This window comes from Oncorhynchus nerka, linkage group LG23, assembly GCF_034236695.1.
Source record: "Oncorhynchus nerka isolate Pitt River linkage group LG23, Oner_Uvic_2.0, whole genome shotgun sequence".
In the NCBI taxonomy this organism is placed as follows: domain Eukaryota; kingdom Metazoa; phylum Chordata; class Actinopteri; order Salmoniformes; family Salmonidae; genus Oncorhynchus; species Oncorhynchus nerka.
In genome coordinates this window covers 10,078,634-10,100,953 of record NC_088418.1, presented here as the reverse complement: position 1 = coordinate 10,100,953, position 22,320 = coordinate 10,078,634, and the positions used below count along the sequence as shown (strand labels likewise).

General features: G+C 39.8%; 1 protein-coding gene across 2 annotated transcripts in view; it reads left to right on the top strand.

Moving 5' to 3' along the window:
* LOC115107162 (ATP-binding cassette sub-family C member 3-like) overlaps nt 1–21,695 on the top strand; it is an 83,936-nt gene extending 62,241 nt beyond the window's left edge. For both annotated transcript variants that reach the window (XM_065007842.1, XM_065007841.1), the window contains exons 24-31: nt 15,452–15,651; nt 16,116–16,242; nt 16,802–16,903; nt 17,410–17,556; nt 18,204–18,362; nt 18,451–18,617; nt 18,861–19,055; nt 21,237–21,695. In XM_065007842.1, coding sequence (XP_064863914.1) covers nt 15,452–15,651; nt 16,116–16,242; nt 16,802–16,903; nt 17,410–17,556; nt 18,204–18,362; nt 18,451–18,617; nt 18,861–19,055; nt 21,237–21,348 — 1,209 coding nt within the window. In that variant the 3' untranslated portion in view covers nt 21,349–21,695. The remainder of the gene's footprint in view (nt 1–15,451; nt 15,652–16,115; nt 16,243–16,801; nt 16,904–17,409; nt 17,557–18,203; nt 18,363–18,450; nt 18,618–18,860; nt 19,056–21,236) is intronic.
* The last annotated feature ends 625 nt before the right edge of the window (nt 21,696–22,320 follow it).

Sequence of the window (22,320 nt, the reverse complement as noted above, 5' to 3'; positions counted from 1 at the left end):
ATATCTGCGTGGTCTTTTGTAACGGCATACTTTATATATGCGTGGTCTTTTGTAACGGCATACTTTATATCTGCGTGGTCTTTTGTAATGGCATACTTTATATCTGCGTGGTCTTTTGTAATGGCATACTTTATATCTGCGTGGTCTTTTGTCTTGGCATACTTTATATCTGCGTGGTCTTTTGTCCTGGCATACTTTATATCTGCGTGGTCTTTTGTAATGGCATACTTTATATCTGCGTGGTCTTTTGTCTTGGCATACTTTATATCTGCGTGGTCTTTTGTCTTGGCATACTTTATATCTGCGTGGTCTTTTGTAATGGCATACTTTATATCTGCGTGGTCTTTTGTCTTGGCATACTTTATATCTGCGTGGTCTTTTGTCTTGGCATACTTTATATCTGCGTGGTCTTTTGTCTTGGCATACTTTATATCTGCGTGGTCTTTTGTCTTGGCATACTTTATATCTGCGTGGTCTTTTGTCTTGGCATACTTTATATCTGCGTGGTCTTTTGTCTTGGCATACTTTATATCTGCGTGGTCTTTTGTCTTGGCATACTTTATATCTGCGTGGTCTTTTGTAATGGCATACTTTATATCTGCGTGGTCTTTTGTCTTGGCATACTTTATATCTGCGTGGTCTTTTGTCTTGGCATACTTTATATCTGCGTGGTCTTTTGTCTTGGCATACTTTATATCTGCGTGGTCTTTTGTCTTGGCATACTTTATATCTGCGTGGTCTTTTGTCTTGGCATACTTTATATCTGCGTGGTCTTTTGTAATGGCATACTTTATATCTGCGTGGTCTTTTGTAACGGCATACTTTATATCTGCGTGGTCTTTTGTAACGGCATACTTTATATATGCGTGGTCTTTTGTAACGGCATACTTTATATCTGCGTGGTCTTTTGTAATGGCATACTTTATATCTGTGTGGTCTTTTGTAACGGCATACTTTATATCTGCGTGGTCTTTTGTAACGGCATACTTTATATCTGCGTGGTCTTTTGTAACGGCATACTTTATATCTGCGTGGTCTTTTGTAACGGCATACTTTATATCTGCGTGGTCTTTTGTAACGGCATACTTTATATCTGCGTGGTCTTTTGTAACGGCATACTTTATATATGCGTGGTCTTTTGTAACGGCATACTTTATATATGCGTGGTCTTTTGTAACGGCATACTTTATATCTGCGTGGTCTTTTGTAATGGCATACTTTATATCTGCGTGGTCTTTTGTAATGGTATACTTTATATCTGCGTGGTCTTTTGTCTTGGCATACTTTATATCTGTGTGGTCTTTTGTCTTGGCATACTTTATATCTGCGTGGTCTTTTGTAACGGCATACTTTATATCTGCGTGGTCTTTTGTAACGGCATACTTTATATCTGCGTGGTCTTTTGTAACGGCATACTTTATATCTGCGTGGTCTTTTGTCTTGGCATACTTTATATCTGCGTGGTCTTTTGTCTTGGCATACTTTATATCTGCGTGGTCTTTTGTAATGGCATACTTTATATCTGCGTGGTCTTTTGTAATGGCATACTTTATATCTGCGTGGTCTTTTGTCTTGGCATACTTTATATCTGCGTGGTCTTGTCTTGGCAAACTTTATATCTGCGTGGTCTTTTGTCTTGGCATACTTTATATCTGCGTGGTCTTTTGTCTTGGCATACTTTATATCTGCGTGGTCTTTTGTAACGGCATACTTTATATCTGCGTGGTCTTTTGTAACGGCATACTTTATATCTGCGTGGTCTTTTGTAAACGGCATACTTTATATCTGCGTGGTCTTTTGTAACGGCATACTTTATATATGCGTGGTCTTTTGTAACGGCATACTTTATATCTGCGTGGTCTTTTGTAATGGCATACTTTATATCTGCGTGGTCTTTTGTAATGGCATACTTTATATCTGCGTGGTCTTTTGTCTTGGCATACTTTATATCTGCGTGGTCTTTTGTCCTGGCATACTTTATATCTGCGTGGTCTTTTGTAATGGCATACTTTATATCTGCGTGGTCTTTTGTCTTGGCATACTTTATATCTGCGTGGTCTTTTGTCTTGGCATACTTTATATCTGCGTGGTCTTTTGTAATGGCATACTTTATATCTGCGTGGTCTTTTGTCTTGGCATACTTTATATCTGCGTGGTCTTTTGTCTTGGCATACTTTATATCTGCGTGGTCTTTTGTCTTGGCATACTTTATATCTGCGTGGTCTTTTGTCTTGGCATACTTTATATCTGCGTGGTCTTTTGTCTTGGCATACTTTATATCTGCGTGGTCTTTTGTCTTGGCATACTTTATATCTGCGTGGTCTTTTGTCTTGGCATACTTTATATCTGTGTGGTCTTTTGTAATGGCATACTTTATATATGCGTGGTCTTTTGTAACGGCATACTTTATATCTGCGTGGTCTTTTGTAACGGCATACTTTATATCTGCGTGGTCTTTTGTCTTGGCATACTTTATATCTGCGTGGTCTTTTGTAATGGCATACTTTATATCTGCGTGGTCTTTTGTCTTGGCATACTTTATATCTGCGTGGTCTTGTCTTGGCAAACTTTATATCTGCGTGGTCTTTTGTCTTGGCATACTTTATATCTGCGTGATCTTTTGTCTTGGCATACTTTATATCTGCGTGGTCTTTTGTAACGGCATACTTTATATCTGCGTGGTCTTTTGTAACGGCATACTTTATATCTGCGTGGTCTTTTGTAACGGCATACTTTATATCTGCGTGGTCTTTTGTAACGGCATTTTTATATCTGCGTGGTCTTTTGTAACGGCATACTTTATATCTGCGTGGTCTTTTGTAACGGCATACTTTATATATGCGTGGTCTTTTGTAACGGCATACTTTATATCTGCGTGGTCTTTTGTAACGGCATACTTTATATCTGCGTGGTCTTTTGTAACGGCATACTTTATATCTGCGTGGTCTTTTGTAACGGCATACTTTATATATGCGTGGTCTTTTGTAACGGCATACTTTATATATGCGTGGTCTTTTGTAATGGCATACTTTATATCTGCGTGGTCTTTTGTAATGGCATACTTTATATCTGCGTGGTCTTTTGTAATGGTATACTTTATATCTGCGTGGTCTTTTGTCTTGGCATACTTTATATCTGCGTGGTCTTTTGTCTTGGCATACTTTATATCTGCGTGGTCTTTTGTCGGCATACTTTATATCTGCGTGGTCTTTTGTAACGGCATACTTTATATCTGCGTGGTCTTTTGTAACGGCATACTTTATATCTGCGTGGTCTTTTGTCTTGGCATACTTTATATCTGCGTGGTCTTTTGTCTTGGCATACTTTATATCTGCGTGGTCTTTTGTAATGGCATACTTTATATCTGCGTGGTCTTTTGTAATGGCATACTTTATATCTGCGTGGTCTTTTGTCTTGGCATACTTTATATCTGCGTGGTCTTTTGTCTTGGCATACTTTATATCTGCGTGGTCTTTTGTCTTGGCATACTTTATATCTGCGTGGTCTTTTGTCTTGGCATACTTTATATCTGCGTGGTCTTTTGTAACGGCATACTTTATATCTGCGTGGTCTTTTGTAACGGCATACTTTATATCTGCGTGGTCTTTTGTAAACGGCATACTTTATATCTGCGTGGTCTTTTGTAACGGCATACTTTATATATGCGTGGTCTTTTGTAACGGCATACTTTATATCTGCGTGGTCTTTTGTAATGGCATACTTTATATCTGCGTGGTCTTTTGTAATGGCATACTTTATATCTGCGTGGTCTTTTGTCTTGGCATACTTTATATCTGCGTGGTCTTTTGTCCTGGCATACTTTATATCTGCGTGGTCTTTTGTAATGGCATACTTTATATCTGCGTGGTCTTTTGTCTTGGCATACTTTATATCTGCGTGGTCTTTTGTCTTGGCATACTTTATATCTGCGTGGTCTTTTGTAATGGCATACTTTATATCTGCGTGGTCTTTTGTCTTGGCATACTTTATATCTGCGTGGTCTTTTGTCTTGGCATACTTTATATCTGTCGTGGTCTTTTGTCTTGGCATACTTTATATCTGCGTGGTCTTTTGTCTTGGCATACTTTATATCTGCGTGGTCTTTTGTCTTGGCATACTTTATATCTGCGTGGTCTTTTGTCTTGGCATACTTTATATCTGCGTGGTCTTTTGTCTTGGCATACTTTATATCTGTGTGGTCTTTTGTAATGGCATACTTTATATATGCGTGGTCTTTGTCTTGGCATACTTTATATCTGCGTGGTCTTTTGTCTTGGCATACTTTATATCTGCGTGGTCTTTTGTCTTGGCATACTTTATATCTGCGTGGTCTTTTGTAATGGCATACTTTATATCTGCGTGGTCTTTTATATCTTTATATCTGCGTGGTCTTTTGTCTTGGCATACTTTATATTATGCGTGGTCTTTTGTCTTGGCAAACTTTATATCTGCGTGGTCTTTTGTCTTGGCATACTTTATATCTGCGTGATCTTTTGTCTTGGCATACTTTATATCTGCGTGGTCTTTTGTAACGGCATACTTTATATCTGCGTGGTCTTTTGTAACGGCATACTTTATATCTGCGTGGTCTTTTGTAACGGCATACTTTATATCTGCGTGGTCTTTTGTAACGGCATACTTTATATCTGCGTGGTCTTTTTTGTAACGGCATACTTTATATCTCGTGGTCTTTTGTAACGGCATACTTTATATATGCGTGGTCTTTTGTAACGGCATACTTTATATCTGCGTGGTCTTTTGTAACGGCATACTTTATATCTGCGTGGTCTTTTGTAACGGCATACTTTATATATGCGTGGTCTTTTGTAACGGCATACTTTATATCTGCGTGGTCTTTTGTAATGGCATACTTTATATCTGCGTGGTCTTTTGTAATGGCATACTTTATATCTGCGTGGTCTTTTGTAATGGCATACTTTATATCTGCGTGGTCTTTTGTAAACGGCATACTTTATATCTGCGTGGTCTTTTGTCCTGGCATACTTTATATCTGCGTGGTCTTTTGTCTTGGCATATTTTATATCTGCGTGGTCTTTTGTCTTGGCATACTTTATATCTGTGTGGTCTTTTGTAATGGCATACTTTATATATGCGTGGTCTTTTGTAACGGCATACTTTATATCTGCGTGGTCTTTTGTCTTGGCATACTTTATATCTGCGTGGTCTTTTGTAACGGCATACTTTATATCTGCGTGGTCTTTTGTCTTGGCATACTTTATATCTGCGTGGTCTTTTGTCTTGGCATACTTTATATCTGCGTGGTCTTTTGTCCTGGCATACTTTATATCTGCGTGGTCTTTTGTCTTGGCATACTTTATATCTGCGTGGTCTTTTGTAATGGCATACTTTATATATGCGTGGTCTTTTGTAACGGCATACTTTATATCTGCGTGGTCTTTTGTAACGGCATACTTTATATCTGCGTGGTCTTTTGTAACGGCATACTTTATATCTGCGTGGTCTTTTGTAACGGCGTACTTTATATCTGCGTGGTCTTTTGTAACGGCGTACTTTATATCTGCGTGGTCTTTTGTCTTGGCATACTTTATATCTGCGTGGTCTTTTGTCTTGGCATACTTTATATCTGCGTGGTCTTTTGTCTTGGCATACTTTATATCTGCGTGGTCTTTTGTCTTGGCATACTTTATATCTGCGTGGTCTTTTGTAATGGCATACTTTATATCTGCGTGGTCTTTTGTCTTGGCATACTTTATATCTGCGTGGTCTTTTGTCTTGGCATACTTTATATCTGCGTGGTCTTTTGTAATGGCATACTTTATATCTGCGTGGTCTTTTGTAATGGCATACTTTATATCTGCGTGGTCTTTTGTCTTGGCATACTTTATATCTGCGTGGTCTTTTGTCTTGGCATACTTTATATCTGCGTGGTCTTTTGTCTTGGCATACTTTATATCTGCGTGGTCTTTTGTCTTGGCATACTTTATCTGCGTGGTCTTTTGTAACGGCATACTTTATATCTGCGTGGTCTTTTGTCTTGGCATACTTTATATCTGCGTGGTCTTTTGTAATGGCATACTTTATATCTGCGTGGTCTTTTGTAACGGCATACTTTATATCTGCGTGGTCTTTTGTCTTGGCATACTTTATATCTGCGTGGTCTTTTGTCTTGGCATACTTTATATCTGCGTGGTCTTTTGTCTTGGCATACTTTATATCTGCGTGGTCTTTTGTCTTGGCATACTTTATCTGCGTGGTCTTTTGTAACGGCATACTTTATATATGCGTGGTCTTTTGTAACGGCATACTTTATATCTGCGTGGTCTTTTGTAAAAGGCATACTTTATATCTGCGTGGTCTTTTGTAACGGCATACTTTATATCTGCGTGGTCTTTTGTCTTTACTTTATATCTGCGTGGTCTTTTGTAACGGCATACTTTATATCTGCGTGGTCTTTTGTAACGGCATACTTTATATCTGCGTGGTCTTTTGTAACGGCATACTTTATATCTGCGTGGTCTTTTGTAACGGCATACTTTATATCTGCGTGGTCTTTTGTAACGGCATACTTTATATATGCGTGGTCTTTTGTAACTGCATACTTTATATATGCGTGGTCTTTTGTAACGGCATACTTTATATCTGCGTGGTCTTTTGTAATGGCATACTTTATATCTGCGTGGTCTTTTGTCTTGGCATACTTTATATCTGCGTGGTCTTTTGTCCTGGCATACTTTATATCTGCGTGGTCTTTTGTCTTGGCATACTTTATATCTGCGTGGTCTTTTGTCTTGGCATACTTTATATCTGCGTGGTCTTTTGTCTTGGCATACTTTATATCTGCGTGGTCTTTTGTCTTGGCATACTTTATATCTGCGTGGTCTTTTGTCTTGGCATACTTTATATCTGCGTGGTCTTTTGTCTTGGCATACTTTATATCTGCGTGGTCTTTTGTCTTGGCATACTTTATATCTGCGTGGTCTTTTGTCTTGGCATACTTTATATCTGCGTGGTCTTTTGTAATGGCATACTTTATATCTGCGTGGTCTTTTGTCTTGGCATACTTTATATCTGCGTGGTCTTTTGTCTTGGCATACTTTATATCTGCGTGGTCTTTTGTAATGGCATACTTTATATCTGCGTGGTCTTTTGTAATGGCATACTTTATATCTGCGTGGTCTTTTGTCTTGGCATACTTTATATCTGCGTGGTCTTTTGTCTTGGCATACTTTATATCTGCGTGGTCTTTTGTCTTGGCATACTTTATATCTGCGTGGTCTTTTGTCTTGGCATACTTTATCTGCGTGGTCTTTTGTAACGGCATACTTTATATATGCGTGGTCTTTTGTAACGGCATACTTTATATCTGCGTGGTCTTTTGTAATGGCATACTTTATATCTGCGTGGTCTTTTGTAACGGCATACTTTATATCTGCGTGGTCTTTTGTAACGGCATACTTTATATCTGCGTGGTCTTTTGTAACGGCATACTTTATATCTGCGTGGTCTTTTGTAATGGCATACTTTATATCTGCGTGGTCTTTTGTAACGGCATACTTTATATCTGCGTGGTCTTTTGTAACGGCATACTTTATATATGCGTGGTCTTTTGTAACTGCATACTTTATATATGCGTGGTCTTTTGTAACGGCATACTTTATATCTGCGTGGTCTTTTGTAATGGCATACTTTATATCTGCGTGGTCTTTTGTAATGGTATACTTTATATCTGCGTGGTCTTTTGTCTTGGCATACTTTATATCTGCGTGGTCTTTTGTCTTGGCATACTTTATATCTGCGTGGTCTTTTGTAACGGCATACTTTATCTCTGCGTGGTCTTTTGTAACGGCATACTTTATATCTGCGTGGTCTTTTGTAACGGCATACTTTATATCTGCGTGGTCTTTTGTCTTGGCATACTTTATATGGTCTTTTTTATATTGCGTGGTCTTTTGTAATGGCATACTTTATATATGCGTGGTCTTTTGTAACGGCATACTTTATATCTGCGTGGTCTTTTGTAATGGCATACTTTATATCTGCGTGGTCTTTTGTAATGGCATACTTTATATCTGCGTGGTCTTTTGTCTTGGCATACTTTATATCTGCGTGGTCTTTTGTCCTGGCATACTTTTTATATCTGCGTGGTCTTTTGTAATGGCATACTTTATATCTGCGTGGTCTTTTGTCCTGGCATACTTTATATCTGCGTGGTCTTTTGTCTTGGCTTTTGTAATGGCATACTTTATATCTGCGTGGTCTTTTGGCATACTTTATATCTGCGTGGTCTTTTGTCTTGGCATACTTTATATCTGCGTGGTCTTTTGTCTTGGCATACTTTATATCTGCGTGGTCTTTTGTAACGGCATACTTTATATCTGCGTGGTCTTTTGTAATGGCATACTTTATATATGCGTGGTCTTTTTTGTAACGGCATACTTTATATCTGCGTGGTCTTTTGTAATGGCATACTTTATATCTGCGTGGTCTTTTGTAATGGCATACTTTATATCTGCGTGGTCTTTTGTCTTGGCATACTTTATATCTGCGTGGTCTTTTGTCCTGGCATACTTTATATCTGCGTGGTCTTTTGTAATGGCATACTTTATATCTGCGTGGTCTTTTGTCTTGGCATACTTTATATCTGCGTGGTCTTTTGTCTTGGCATACTTTATATCTGCGTGGTCTTTTGTAATGGCATACTTTATATCTGCGTGGTCTTTTGTCTTGGCATACTTTATATCTGCGTGGTCTTTTGTCTTGGCATACTTTATATCTGCGTGGTCTTTTGTCTTGGCATACTTTATATCTGCGTGTCTTTTGTCTTGGCATACTTTATATCTGCGTGGTCTTTTGTCTTGGCATACTTTATATCTGCGTGGTCTTTTGTCTTGGCATACTTTATATCTGTGTGGTCTTTTGTAACGGCATACTTTATATATGCGTGGTCTTTTTTAACGGCATACTTTATATCTGCGTGGTCTTTTGTAACGGCATACTTTATATCTGCGTGGTCTTTTGTAACGGCATACTTTATATCTGCGTGGTCTTTTGTCTTGGCATACTTTATATCTGCGTAGTCTTTTGTCTTGGCATACTTTATATCTGCGTGGTCTTTTGTCTGGCATACTTTATATCTGCGTGGTCTTTTGTCTTGGCATACTTTATATCTGCGTGGTCTTTTGTAATGGCATACTTTATATCTGCGTGGTCTTTTGTCTTGGCATACTTTATATCTGCGTGGTCTTTTGTAATGGCATACTTTATATCTGCGTGGTCTTTTGTAACGGCATACTTTATATCTGCGTGGTCTTTTGTAACGGCATACTTTATATCTGCGTGGTCTTTTGTCTTGGCATACTTTATATCTGCGTGGTCTTTTGTAACGGCATACTTTATATATGCGTGGTCTTTTGTAACGGCATACTTTATATCTGCGTGGTCTTTTGTAATGGCATACTTTATATCTGCGTGGTCTTTTGTAATGGCATACTTTATATCTGCGTGGTCTTTTGTCTTGGCATACTTTATATCTGCGTGGTCTTTTGTCCTGGCATACTTTATATCTGCGTGGTCTTTTGTAATGGCATACTTTATATCTGCGTGGTCTTTTGTCTTGGCATACTTTATATCTGCGTGGTCTTTTGTCTTGGCATACTTTATATCTGCGTGGTCTTTTGTAATGGCATACTTTATATCTGCGTGGTCTTTTGTCTTGGCATACTTTATATCTGCGTGGTCTTTTGTAACGGCATACTTTATATCTGCGTGGTCTTTTGTAACGGCATACTTTATATATGCGTGGTCTTTTGTAATGGCATACTTTATATCTGCGTGGTCTTTTGTAATGGCATACTTTATATCTGCGTGGTCTTTTGTCTTGGCATACTTTATATCTGCGTGGTCTTTTGTCCTGGCATACTTTATATCTGCGTGGTCTTTTGTCTCGGCATACTTTATATCTGCGTGGTCTTTTGTCTTGGCATACTTTATATCTGCGTGGTCTTTTGTAATGGCATACTTTATATCTGCGTGGTCTTTTGTAATGGCATACTTTATATCTGCGTGGTCTTTTGTCTTGGCATACTTTATATCTGCGTGGTCTTGTCTTGGCAAACTTTATATCTGCGTGGTCTTTTGTCTTGGCATACTTTATATCTGCGTGGTCTTTTGTCTTGGCATACTTTATATCTGCGTGGTCTTTTGTCTTGGCATACTTTATATCTGCGTGGTCTTTTGTCTTGGCATACTTTATATCTGCGTGGTCTTTTGTCTTGGCATACTTTATATCTGCGTGGTCTTTTGTCTTGGCATACTTTATATCTGCGTGGTCTTTTGTCTTGGCATACTTTATATCTGCGTGGTCTTTTGTAACGGCATACTTTATATATGCGTGGTCTTTTGTAACGGCATACTTTATATCTGCGTGGTCTTTTGTCTTGGCATACTTTATATCTGCGTGGTCTTTTGTAACGGCATACTTTATATATGCGTGGTCTTTTGTGGCATACTTTATATATGCGTGGTCTTTTGTAACTGGCATACTTTATATCTGCGTGGTCTTTTGTCTTGGCATACTTTATATCTGCGTGGTCTTTTGTAATGGCATACTTTATATCTGCGTGGTCTTTTGTCTTGGCATACTTTATATCTGCGTGGTCTTTTGTCTTGGCATACTTTATATCTGCGTGGTCTTTTGTCTTGGCATACTTTATATCTGCGTGGTCTTTTGTCTTGGCATACTTTATATCTGCGTGGTCTTTTGTCTTGGCATACTTTATATCTGCGTGGTCTTTTGTAATGGCATACTTTATATCTGCGTGGTCTTTTGTAATGGCATACTTTATATCTGCGTGGTCTTTTGTCTTGGCATACTTTATATCTGCGTGGTCTTTTGTAACGGCATACTTTATATCTGCGTGGTCTTTTGTAACGGCATACTTTATATCTGCGTGGTCTTTTGTAACGGCATACTTTATATCTGCGTGGTCTTTTGTAACGGCATACTTTATATCTGCGTGGTCTTTTGTAACGGCATACTTTATATCTGCGTGGTCTTTTGTAACGGCATACTTTATATCTGCGTGGTCTTTTGTCCTGGCATACTTTATATCTGCGTGGTCTTTTGTCTTGGCATACTTTATATCTGCGTGGTCTTTTGTAATGGCATACTTTATATCTGCGTGGTCTTTTGTAATGGCATACTTTATATCTGCGTGGTCTTTTGTCTTGGCATACTTTATATCTGCGTGGTCTTTTGTCCTGGAATACTTTATATCTGCGTGGTCTTTTGTAATGGCATACTTTATATCTGCGTGGTCTTTTGTCTTGGCATACTTTATATCTGCGTGGTCTTTTGTCTTGGCATACTTTATATCTGCGTGGTCTTTTGTAATGGCATACTTTATATCTGCGTGGTCTTTTGTCTTGGCATACTTTATATCTGCGTGGTCTTTTGTAACGGCATACTTTATATCTGCGTGGTCTTTTGTAACGGCATACTTTATATATGCGTGGTCTTTTGTAACGGCATACTTTATATCTGCGTGGTCTTTTGTAATGGCATACTTTATATCTGCGTGGTCTTTTGTAATGGCATACTTTATATCTGCGTGGTCTTTTGTCTTGGCATACTTTATATCTGCGTGGTCTTTTGTCCTGGCATACTTTATATCTGCGTGGTCTTTTGTAATGGCATACTTTATATCTGCGTGGTCTTTTGTCTTGGCATACTTTATATCTGCGTGGTCTTTTGTCTTGGCATACTTTATATCTGCGTGGTCTTTTGTAAAAGGCATACTTTATATCTGCGTGGTCTTTTGTCTTGGCATACTTTATATCTGCGTGGTCTTTTGTCTTGGCATACTTTATATCTGCGTGGTCTTTTGTCTTGGCATACTTTATATCTGCGTGGTCTTTTGTCTTGGCATACTTTATATCTGCGTGGTCTTTTGTCTTGGCATACTTTATATCTGCGTGGTCTTTTGTAATGGCATACTTTATATCTGCGTGGTCTTTTGTCTTGGCATACTTTATATCTGCGTGGTCTTTTGTCTTGGCATACTTTATATCTGCGTGGTCTTTTGTAACGGCATACTTTATATCTGCGTGGTCTTTTGTCTTGGCATACTTTATATCTGCGTGGTCTTTTGTAATGGCATACTTTATATATGCGTGGTCTTTTGTAACGGCATACTTTATATCTGCGTGGTCTTTTGTCTTGGCATACTTTATATCTGCGTGGTCTTTTGTCTTGGCATACTTTATATATGCGTGGTCTTTTGTAACGGCATACTTTATATATGCGTGGTCTTTTGTAACGGCATACTTTATATCTGCGTGGTCTTTTGTAACGGCATACTTTATATCTGCGTGGTCTTTTGTAATGGCATACTTTATATCTGCGTGGTCTTTTGTCTTGGCATACTTTATATCTGCGTGGTCTTTTGTCTTGGCATACTTTATATCTGCGTGGTCTTTTGTCTTGGCATACTTTATATCTGCGTGGTCTTTTGTCTTGGCATACTTTATATCTGCGTGGTCTTTTGTCTTGGCATACTTTATATCTGTGTGGTCTTTTGTAATGGCATACTTTATATCTGCGTGGTCTTTTGTAATGGCATACTTTATATCTGCGTGGTCTTTTGTCTTGGCATACTTTATATCTGCGTGGTCTTTTGTAACGGCATACTTTATATCTGCGTGGTCTTTTGTAACGGCATACTTTATATCTGCGTGGTCTTTTGTAACGGCATACTTTATATCTGCGTGGTCTTTTGTAACGGCATACTTTATATCTGCGTGGTCTTTTGTAACGGCATACTTTATATCTGCGTGGTCTTTTGTAACGGCATACTTTATATCTGCGTGGTCTTTTGTCCTGGCATACTTTATATCTGCGTGGTCTTTTGTCTTGGCATACTTTATATCTGCGTGGTCTTTTGTCTTGGCATACTTTATATCTGCGTGGTCTTTTGTCTTGGCATACTTTATATCTGCGTGGTCTTTTGTCCTGGCATACTTTATATCTGCGTGGTCTTTTGTAACGGCATACTTTATATCTGCGTGGTCTTTTGTCTTGGCATACTTTATATCTGCGTGGTCTTTTGTAACGGCATACTTTATATCTGCGTGGTCTTTTGTCTTGGCATACTTTATATCTGCGTGGTCTTTTGTCTTGGCATACTTTATATCTGCGTGGTCTTTTGTCTTGGCATACTTTATATCTGCGTGGTCTTTTGTTTTTTTAAACTATTACTTACTGGGATTGGTGGGTTATTTGTGGCACCTTCTTTAATTGTACTACTTGAATGAGTTTTAATCTTAAAACATTATTTTATCTTAATCTTTGTGTTTAAAAAAAAAAAAAGTACACTACAACATTATGATGGCATTTAAGCACTAATGGATGTTGAAGTGTTGCTTTTTAGTTTGTAATCAAATGTGTTTTAGTCCTGAATGCTTTAGAATTGGATTTGATAATGAAATTAAATAATACTTATTTTTTAGAATCATTTTGGTGGCCTGGTGGAAAGAGCATCTGGCATTATGATAATTTATGTAAACAGTAGCTAAATATTCATAAAATATATTGATCACTATCAAATTAATCTATTACTCTATAAGTCTATCAAATGAACTCTGTAGGTGTTGTGACCCCTGACCTTACCATAGTGTGATACTGCAGTGTGTGCTTGCTAGTTGCTTACTGTTATAGCGTGTACTCCAGGGTTTAGATATCTGTTATAGCGTGTACTCCAGGGTTTAGATATGTGTTATAGCGTGTACTCCAGGGTTTAGATATGTGTTATAGCGTCTACTCCAGGGTTTAGATATCTGTTATAGCGTGTACTCCAGGGTTTAGATATCTGTTATAGCGTGTACTCCAGGGTTTAGATGTGTTATAGCGTGTACTCCAGGGTTTAGATGTGTTATAGCGTGTACTCCAGGGTTTAGATATGTGTTATAGCGTGTACTCCAGGGTTTAGATATGTGTTATAGCGTGTACTCCAGGGTTTAGATATGTGTTATAGCGTGTACTCCAGGGTTTAGATATGTGTTATAGCGTGTACTCCAGGGTTTAGATGTGTTATAGCGTGTACTCCAGGGTTTAGATATCTGTTATAGCGTGTACTCCAGGGTTTAGATGTGTTATAGCGTGTACTCCAGGGTTTAGATATGTGTTATAGCGTGTACTCCAGGGTTTAGATATGTGTTATAGCGTGTACTCCAGGGTTTAGGTATCTGTTATAGCGTGTACTCCAGGGTTTAGATGTGTTATAGCGTGTACTCCAGGGTTTAGATGTGTTATAGCGTGTACTCCAGGGTTTAGATATGTGTTATAGCGTGTACTCCAGGGTTTAGATATGTGTTATAGCGTGTACTCCAGGGTTTAGATATGTGTTATAGCGTGTACTCCAGGGTTATGATATGTGTTATAGCGTGTACTCCAGGGTTTAGATGTGTTATAGCGTGTACTCCAGGGTTTAGATATCTGTTATAGCGTGTACTCCAGGGTTTAGATATCTGTTATAGCGTGTACTCCAGGGTTTAGATATGTGTTATAGCGTGTACTCCAGGGTTTAGATATGTGTTATAGCGTGTACTCCAGGGTTTAGGTATCTGTTATAGCGTGTACTCCAGGGTTTAGGTATGTGTTATAGCGTGTACTCCAGGGTTTAGGTATGTGTTATAGCGTGTACTCCAGGGTTTAGATGTGTTATAGCGTGTACTCCAGGGTTTAGATGTGTTATAGCGTGTACTCCAGGGTTTAGATATGTGTTATAGCGTGTACTCCAGGGTTTAGATATGTGTTATAGCGTGTACTCCAGGGTTTAGATATGTGTTATAGCGTGTACTCCAGGGTTTAGGTATCTGTTATAGCGTGTACTCCAGGGTTTAGGTATGTGTTATAGCGTGTACTCCAGGGTTTAGGTATGTGTTATAGCGTGTACTCCAGGGTTTAGGTATGTGTTATAGCGTGTACTCCAGGGTTTAGATATCTGTTATAGCGTGTACTCCAGGGTTTAGATATCTGTTATAGCGTGTACTCCAGGGTTTAGATATGTGTTATAGCGTGTACTCCAGGGTTTAGATATGTGTTATAGCGTGTACTCCAGGGTTTAGATGTGTTATAGCGTGTACTCCAGGGTTTAGATGTGTTATAGCGTGTACTCCAGGGTTTAGATATGTGTTATAGCGTGTACTCCAGGGTTTAGATATGTGTTATAGCGTGTACTCCAGGGTTTAGATATGTGTTATAGCGTGTACTCCAGGGTTTAGATGTGTTATAGCGTGTACTCCAGGGTTTAGATATGTGTTATAGCGTGTACTCCAGGGTTTAGATATGTGTTATAGCGTGTACTCCAGGGTTTAGATATGTGTTATAGCATGTACTCCAGGGTTTAGATATCTGTTATAGCGTGTTTATATACTGTATAATGCTGTCTGTCTCTCTTCCCCACGGCTTTAGAGATTTTATGTGGCCACGTCTCGACAGTTAAAGCGTCTGGAGTCGGTCACCAGATCTCCCATATACTCCCATTTCTCTGAGACCGTCACCGGCTCTAGTGTCATCAGAGCCTACGGCAGACGCGATGCCTTTGTTCTAATGAGTGACGTGAAGGTGGATGACAACCAGAAGAGTTACTACCCTGGTATAGTGGCCAACAGGTAGGTGGTATCTCTCTCCTACTGCACGTTCACTATGGACTCTGGAGGACAGTGGCTGCGTTCCAATTGTCTTAATGTACTTCCTTTCCTCGTTCCCATTTTTTTGGCTCCTGCTGATCTGAAAGCGGCTGGCTAAGGATCCAAGGGCCCTAGGATTCTCTTTACAAAATGACGGATTCATTTAGTGGACAGTATATGTCCGTTTTTGAGAATTGTAGCAGAGCCCCCCCGACTGGTGCTAAATGTTGAAAGCTCCACAGACTAACATGTTCCGTCACAAATGACAGACAGTAAGACGTTGGTGTCCCACTTCACAATACGTGGCCCTTAATACTGAATATGGCCTATGTTTGCATGGTGATGTAGTTCCATAAGCAGGTACGGTGCAGAGACATACTGTGTGTCAGTGCTGCTCTAAGTGTGTGTGTGTGTGTGTGTGTGTGTGTGTGTGTGTGTGTGTGTAGGTGGTTAGGGGTGCGTATAGAGTTCATTGGGAACTGCATCGTGCTGTTCGCTGCTCTGTTTGCTGTGATCGGGAAGGACAATCTCAACCCTGGACTGGTGGGACTCTCTGTGTCCTACGCTCTACTGGTACAGTACAACATATTCATAGATCTACTGTCCTTCTAACGGTCTAATACACATTGCCATTAAATGGTGCCCATCGACCTGCGATTCTGTTGTGCTGGTGTAAATCAAATCAAATCAAATCTTTATTTCAAATCAAATCAAATCTTTATTTCAAATCAAATCAAATCTTTATTTCAAATCAAATCCAATTTTATTTGTCACATACACATGGTAAATGACGTCACGCTGCTTGCTTAGCGAGTATATCTTTTCCCCATGATTTGGCTCATATATTGAGGCTCGAACTAAGGACCACTGCCTCGCAAACACACGTGACCGCCTTCCCGAAGTGTCTTACCCAGCCGCACTACTGAAAAGATAGCTATGAGGGCAGTGCAAGCGGGGCCTCTTCAGGCTGAGCAGTTTCACAGATCCCCATCTGCTATACTAGGTTGGAGATAGAACCCAGTGTTTTAAAAGCGATCTGGTATGATGATGTAGGACAGCTTAATGACGCTGCTTGTGTTTTCTCACCAATAAGCATCACTCATGCTACAGTACTGTGTTGTCCCGGTAACAGGTGACCATGTCACTGAACTGGATGGTGAGGATGACGTCAGATCTGGAGAGTAACATCGTAGCCGTGGAGAGAGTCAAGGAGTACTCTGAGACCAAAATTGAGGTACAGAGCGCACACACGCACTGCTTACTAGAGTAGGAAATTTACATATGGACATCAACCAATGGTCTAATCGCTCAGACGTACAAGGCAAAGTGACATGGGAAATGTTGTGTTGGTGCCCGCTGTTTGTTACTTAAGACCACCTGAGTTCTGTAAATAGTATTTATATATATATACATATATATATATTTATGTTTTTCATAAGTGTGTTTTTATTTTGGGCTGTTTAGCTGCAAGTGGAAGTAGATGTATAACTTGGATATTATGTACCGTACAGCGATTCCCTTTGATGTGGACGGCTGGGCTATATAGCACGCTGTACATTTCAGAATACTTTGATTATTAACTAAATATAACCCCCTATTTACTGATCACGTGGTTGAGTTTCTAGAATACTGTGTTTTCTGAAATACGGTTCTCATCAACCTTCTGCGAAATGCGGGCAGAATTTGCAAGTGTATATAAAGTGTATTGTTGCGCATCATTGTGTTTGTGTATGTTTCAAGGCCCCGTGGGAGGTGGAAGACAAGAAGCCTTCCCCTGATTGGCCATCCCAGGGGAAGGTAGAGTTCCTTGACTACAGTGTGAGGTACAGAGAGGGACTAGACCTGGTCCTCAAGAACCTCACCCTCAGCGTCGTTGGAGGAGAGAAGGTGAGAGCCACAGGCCTAAATGGTGTAGATTAGTGAGGAAAACATGTGTTTTAGAAAGAGTTAAATGATATCATCAAACGACTTCAACGAGACATTAACAGTTCCCCTGTTGGAGGAAGTCCTACGAAGGCACAGTCTAAACTAACTAACATGTGTTTTAGAAAGAGTTAAATGATATCATCAAACGACTTCAACGAGACCCTCATTAACAGTTCCCCTGTTGGAGGAAGTCCTACGAAGACACAGTCTAAACTAACATGCGTTTTAACTACCGTGCGACAAGGCCTCAAATAGAGTCACAGATTAATGGAGAAACTTGACACCTGGAAAACTTGAAAACAAACAAACAAACTTGAAAACACCTGGAAAATTTTTATTTTGGGGTGAAAAACATTGCTTTCGTTTGCCACTCGGAACATGGTAAATGGTTAACACACCGTTACAGAATGTACCCCCAATGAGGGGGACGCTGTACTCCTGCCATCACATGTTATACACAGATAAAATGCTGTTTAGTTTATCAGAGCAGGTGCTGATGTGTGTATCGAGCACGCAGATATCTGGAACAAGTGTTTGAATAGAGACAATGCTCGCTGAGCGTGCAGGTTCCCGGAGAGTTTCATTATGTTGGCCTGCGTGTGTTACAGATAGGCATCGTGGGTCGTACTGGGGCCGGTAAGTCCTCTATGACACTGTGCCTGTTTCGGCTGTTGGAGGCGGCAGGGGGAGAGATCACCATCGACGGGGTCAAGATATCAGAGATAGGGCTGCATGACCTGAGGTCGAAACTCACCATCATACCACAGGTACACACACACATACACACATACACATTCACACACACACCCTACACCTTCCTCACCTCCACCTCCACTACCCTCTCTACGTCCCCAGGAACCAGTGCTGTTCTCAGGCAGTCTGAGGATGAACCTGGACCCCTTTGAGAAGTACAATGACGGGGAGGTGTGGAAAGCTCTGGAACTGTCCCACCTCAACAAGTTTGTCAGCAACCAGCCGGCTAAATTGGAGCTGGAGTGTTCAGAGGGAGGAGAGAACCTCAGGTAACATCCCAAACTACTTAAACAACGGCATGTTTTCAGACACACCTGTAGAAGGCCTTTACCTGTAGATTCAGGTGGGAATTAAAACTTAAACTTAACAACATTTGGAATACAAACATGTCTTTATTATGATATTCTCTTAAGGATGTCTCTGAATCTTTCTTTTTAGCTTTTTGTACCTTTTCACATTTTACTCGTCTGGAAAATAATGTCATATATTTGTGTGTGTGTGTGTGTGTTCAGTGTGGGCCAGAGGCAGCTGGTGTGTTTAGCCAGGGCTCTACTGAGGAAGACGAGGATCCTGATCCTGGATGAAGCCACAGCAGCCATCGACCTAGAGACCGACGACCTCATCCAGTCAACCATCAGGACACAGTTTGAGGACTGCACTGTCTTCACCATAGCTCACAGACTCAACACCATCATGGACTACACTAGGTAATGTGCAATGCATTGCACAAGCACCCACAAACAGACGGACATACATACATACATACATACATACATACATATATACATACATACATACATACATACATACATACATACATACATACATACATACATACATACATACATACATACATACATACAGTGCATTCAGGAAGTATTCAGACCCCTTGACTTTATCCACATTTTGTTATGTTACAACAACAAAAATCCTCAATCTACACACTATAACCCAAACAGGTTTAGAAAGGTTTGCATCCTGTTTCCATTGATCATCCTCAACTTGGTGTCCGTCTGATTGGTGTCCGTCTGTGGTAAATTGAATTGATTGGACATGATTTGGAAAGGCACACATGAGGTCGAATGATTTGTCTGTAGAGCTCCGTAAACAGGATTGTGTCAATGCACAGATCTGGGGAAGGGTACCAAAAAATATCTGCAGAATTTAAGGTCCCCAAGAACACAGTGGCCTCCAACATTCTTATAGGAAGACGTTTGGAACCACCAAGACTGTTCCTAGAGATGGCCGCCTGGCTAAACTGAGCAATCGGGGGAGAAGGGCCTTGGCCAGGGAGGTGAGCAAGAACCCGATGATCAAAGCTCCAGAGTTCCTCTGTGGAGATGGAAGAACCTTCCGGAAGGACAACCATCTCTGTAGCACGCCACCAATCAGGCATTTTTGGTAGAGTGGCCAGACAGAAGCCCCTCTTCAGTAAAAGGCACATAACAGCCCGCTTGGAGTTTGGCAAAAGGCACCTAAAGACTCTGACCATGAGAAACAAGATTCTCTGGTCGGATGAAACCAAGCTTGAACTCTTTGGCCTTTATGTCAAGCGTCTCGTCTGGAGGAAACCTGTCACCATCCCTACGGTGAAGCATGGTGGTGGCAGCATCATGCTGTGGGGATGCTTTTCAGTGGCAGGGACTGGAAGACTAGTCAGGATCGAGGGAAAGATGAACGGGGCAAAGTGCAGAGAGATCCTTGATAACCTGCTACAGAGAGCAGATGACCTCAGACTGGGGCGAAGGTTCACCTTCCAACAGGACAACAACCCTAAGCACACAGCCAAGACAACGCAGGAGTGGCTTTGGGACAAGTCTCTGAATGTTCTTGAGTTGCCCAGCTCTGGTAGGAGACCTGAAAATAGCTGTGCAGCGACGCTCCCCATCCAATCTGACAGAGCTTGACAGGATCTGCGGAGAAGAATGGGAGAAACTCCCCAAATACAGGTGTGCCAAGGTTGTAGCATCATGCCTCAGCAGACTCGAAGCTGTAATTTCTGCCAAAGTTGCTTCAACAAAGTACTGATTAAAGGGTCTGAACAATTTTAGAATACATTACAAATACTTTACAATAAGGCTGTAACGTAACAAAATGTGGAAAAAGTAAAGGGGTCTGAATACTTTCCGAATGCACTGTATATACGTACATATACTAAAAAATCTAAACGCAACATGCAACAATTTCAAAGATTTTACTGTGTTACAGTTCATACAGTTTAATTTATTTCAATTGACTGATTACCTTATATGAACTGTGAGCCAAGCCTAGCCAATCGGAATGATTTTTTTTTTCCCACAAAAGGGCTTTATTACAGACAGAAATACTCTCGGTTGTGAGGTCAGTTGGACGTACTGCCAAATTCTCTAAAACGACATTGGAGGAGGCTTATGGTAGAGAAATTAACATTCAATTATCTGGCAACAGCTCTGGTGGACATTCCTGCAGTCAGTGTCATTGTGTTGTGCAACAAAACTGCACATTTTAAAGTGGCCTTTTATTATCCCCAGCACAAGGTGCATCTGTGTAATGATCATGCTGTTTAATTAGCTTCTTGATATGCCACATTTTTCAGGTGAATGGATTATCTTGGCAAAGAAGAAATTCTCACTAACAGGGATATCAACAAATTTGTACACAACATTTGAGAGAAATAAGCTTTTTGTGCATATGGAACATTTCTGGGATTTTTTTTCCATTTCAGCTCATGAAACAATGGACCAACACTTTAAATGTTGCGTTTTTATATTTTTTGTTCAGTGTACATACATACATACATACATACATCTTTTGATCAAAGATGCTGTTTTTGTATCTTGTTAGGTCATATATTCTCTACAGAAACCTAACAAAGTTATGAACGATTCTACTTCTTCTCTTATTTGCAGAGTGCTTGTGTTGGACAAGGGACAGGTAGCTGAATTTGACACTCCTTCAAAACTTTTATCCAAGAGAGGAATCTTCTATGGAATGGCTAAAGATGCTGGACTGACACAATAGCCTCTCCTCTATAAACCTTATTGTGCCTTCTGGCAGAAAACAGAGTGCCAGTGAATGTATCCTTTTATACGCTGTGGTCTACTGCGAAACCAGGATGAAACACTTTTTTTTACATTTTATTTTAAAAACTTTTATAACGAGTGAGTTTCAGGATGAATCCAGCTATTTTTGTACCGTAATTGTGTTTGTTATTTAAGCTATACATTTTATTATTAAGAGATGTCTGATGGGGAAGTTGGCTCAGTTCAATATGTGATTCCTTTGTGGACCGTGTATGCAAAAACTTGAATTATGTACCACCAAAATATGAAAGATGATAATGCCTTTATTAAAGAAATGAAGACTTCCTTGTTGATGTTTCTGTGATGTTTTCATAAAACATGTTAACTACTCTGGTATAACCTACGCTACAACAGCAACATTGTTAGTATAGTATGTAGGGGACAACATTTATGGATTTATGGTTTGATACATACAGACTGTCAACACAAGAGCATACATATATGGACCGTATGAATACATACATACATACATGACACATGTGGCCTAGATGAATTAACACTGGAATGTTACAGCCTGCAGGTTCGTAGCTTCCACCCCTTCATCGCCCACAAACACACACCAACTGACACTAATATTGTTTTCTTGTATTTAAAAAATATATATATATTATGTCTCTGATACGTTAGGCAGGAAGGGGCTAAAGAATAGCCCATAGTAATATATGTAGCCTTAGAAAAAGGGTCATAAATCATTTGCTAACATCAGATAACATTCATATATTGGCCATCTCCGAGACTCACTTAGATAATTCATTTGACGATACAACATCTACAGAAGAGACAGGAATGCCTATGGGGGAGGTGTTGCTGTATATATTCAGAGCGGTATTCCTGTAATGCTTAGAGAGGATCTAATGCTGTTGAAGTGTTTAAGCCTATTCATTTTGGTTGTTGATTAAGGCCACCAAGT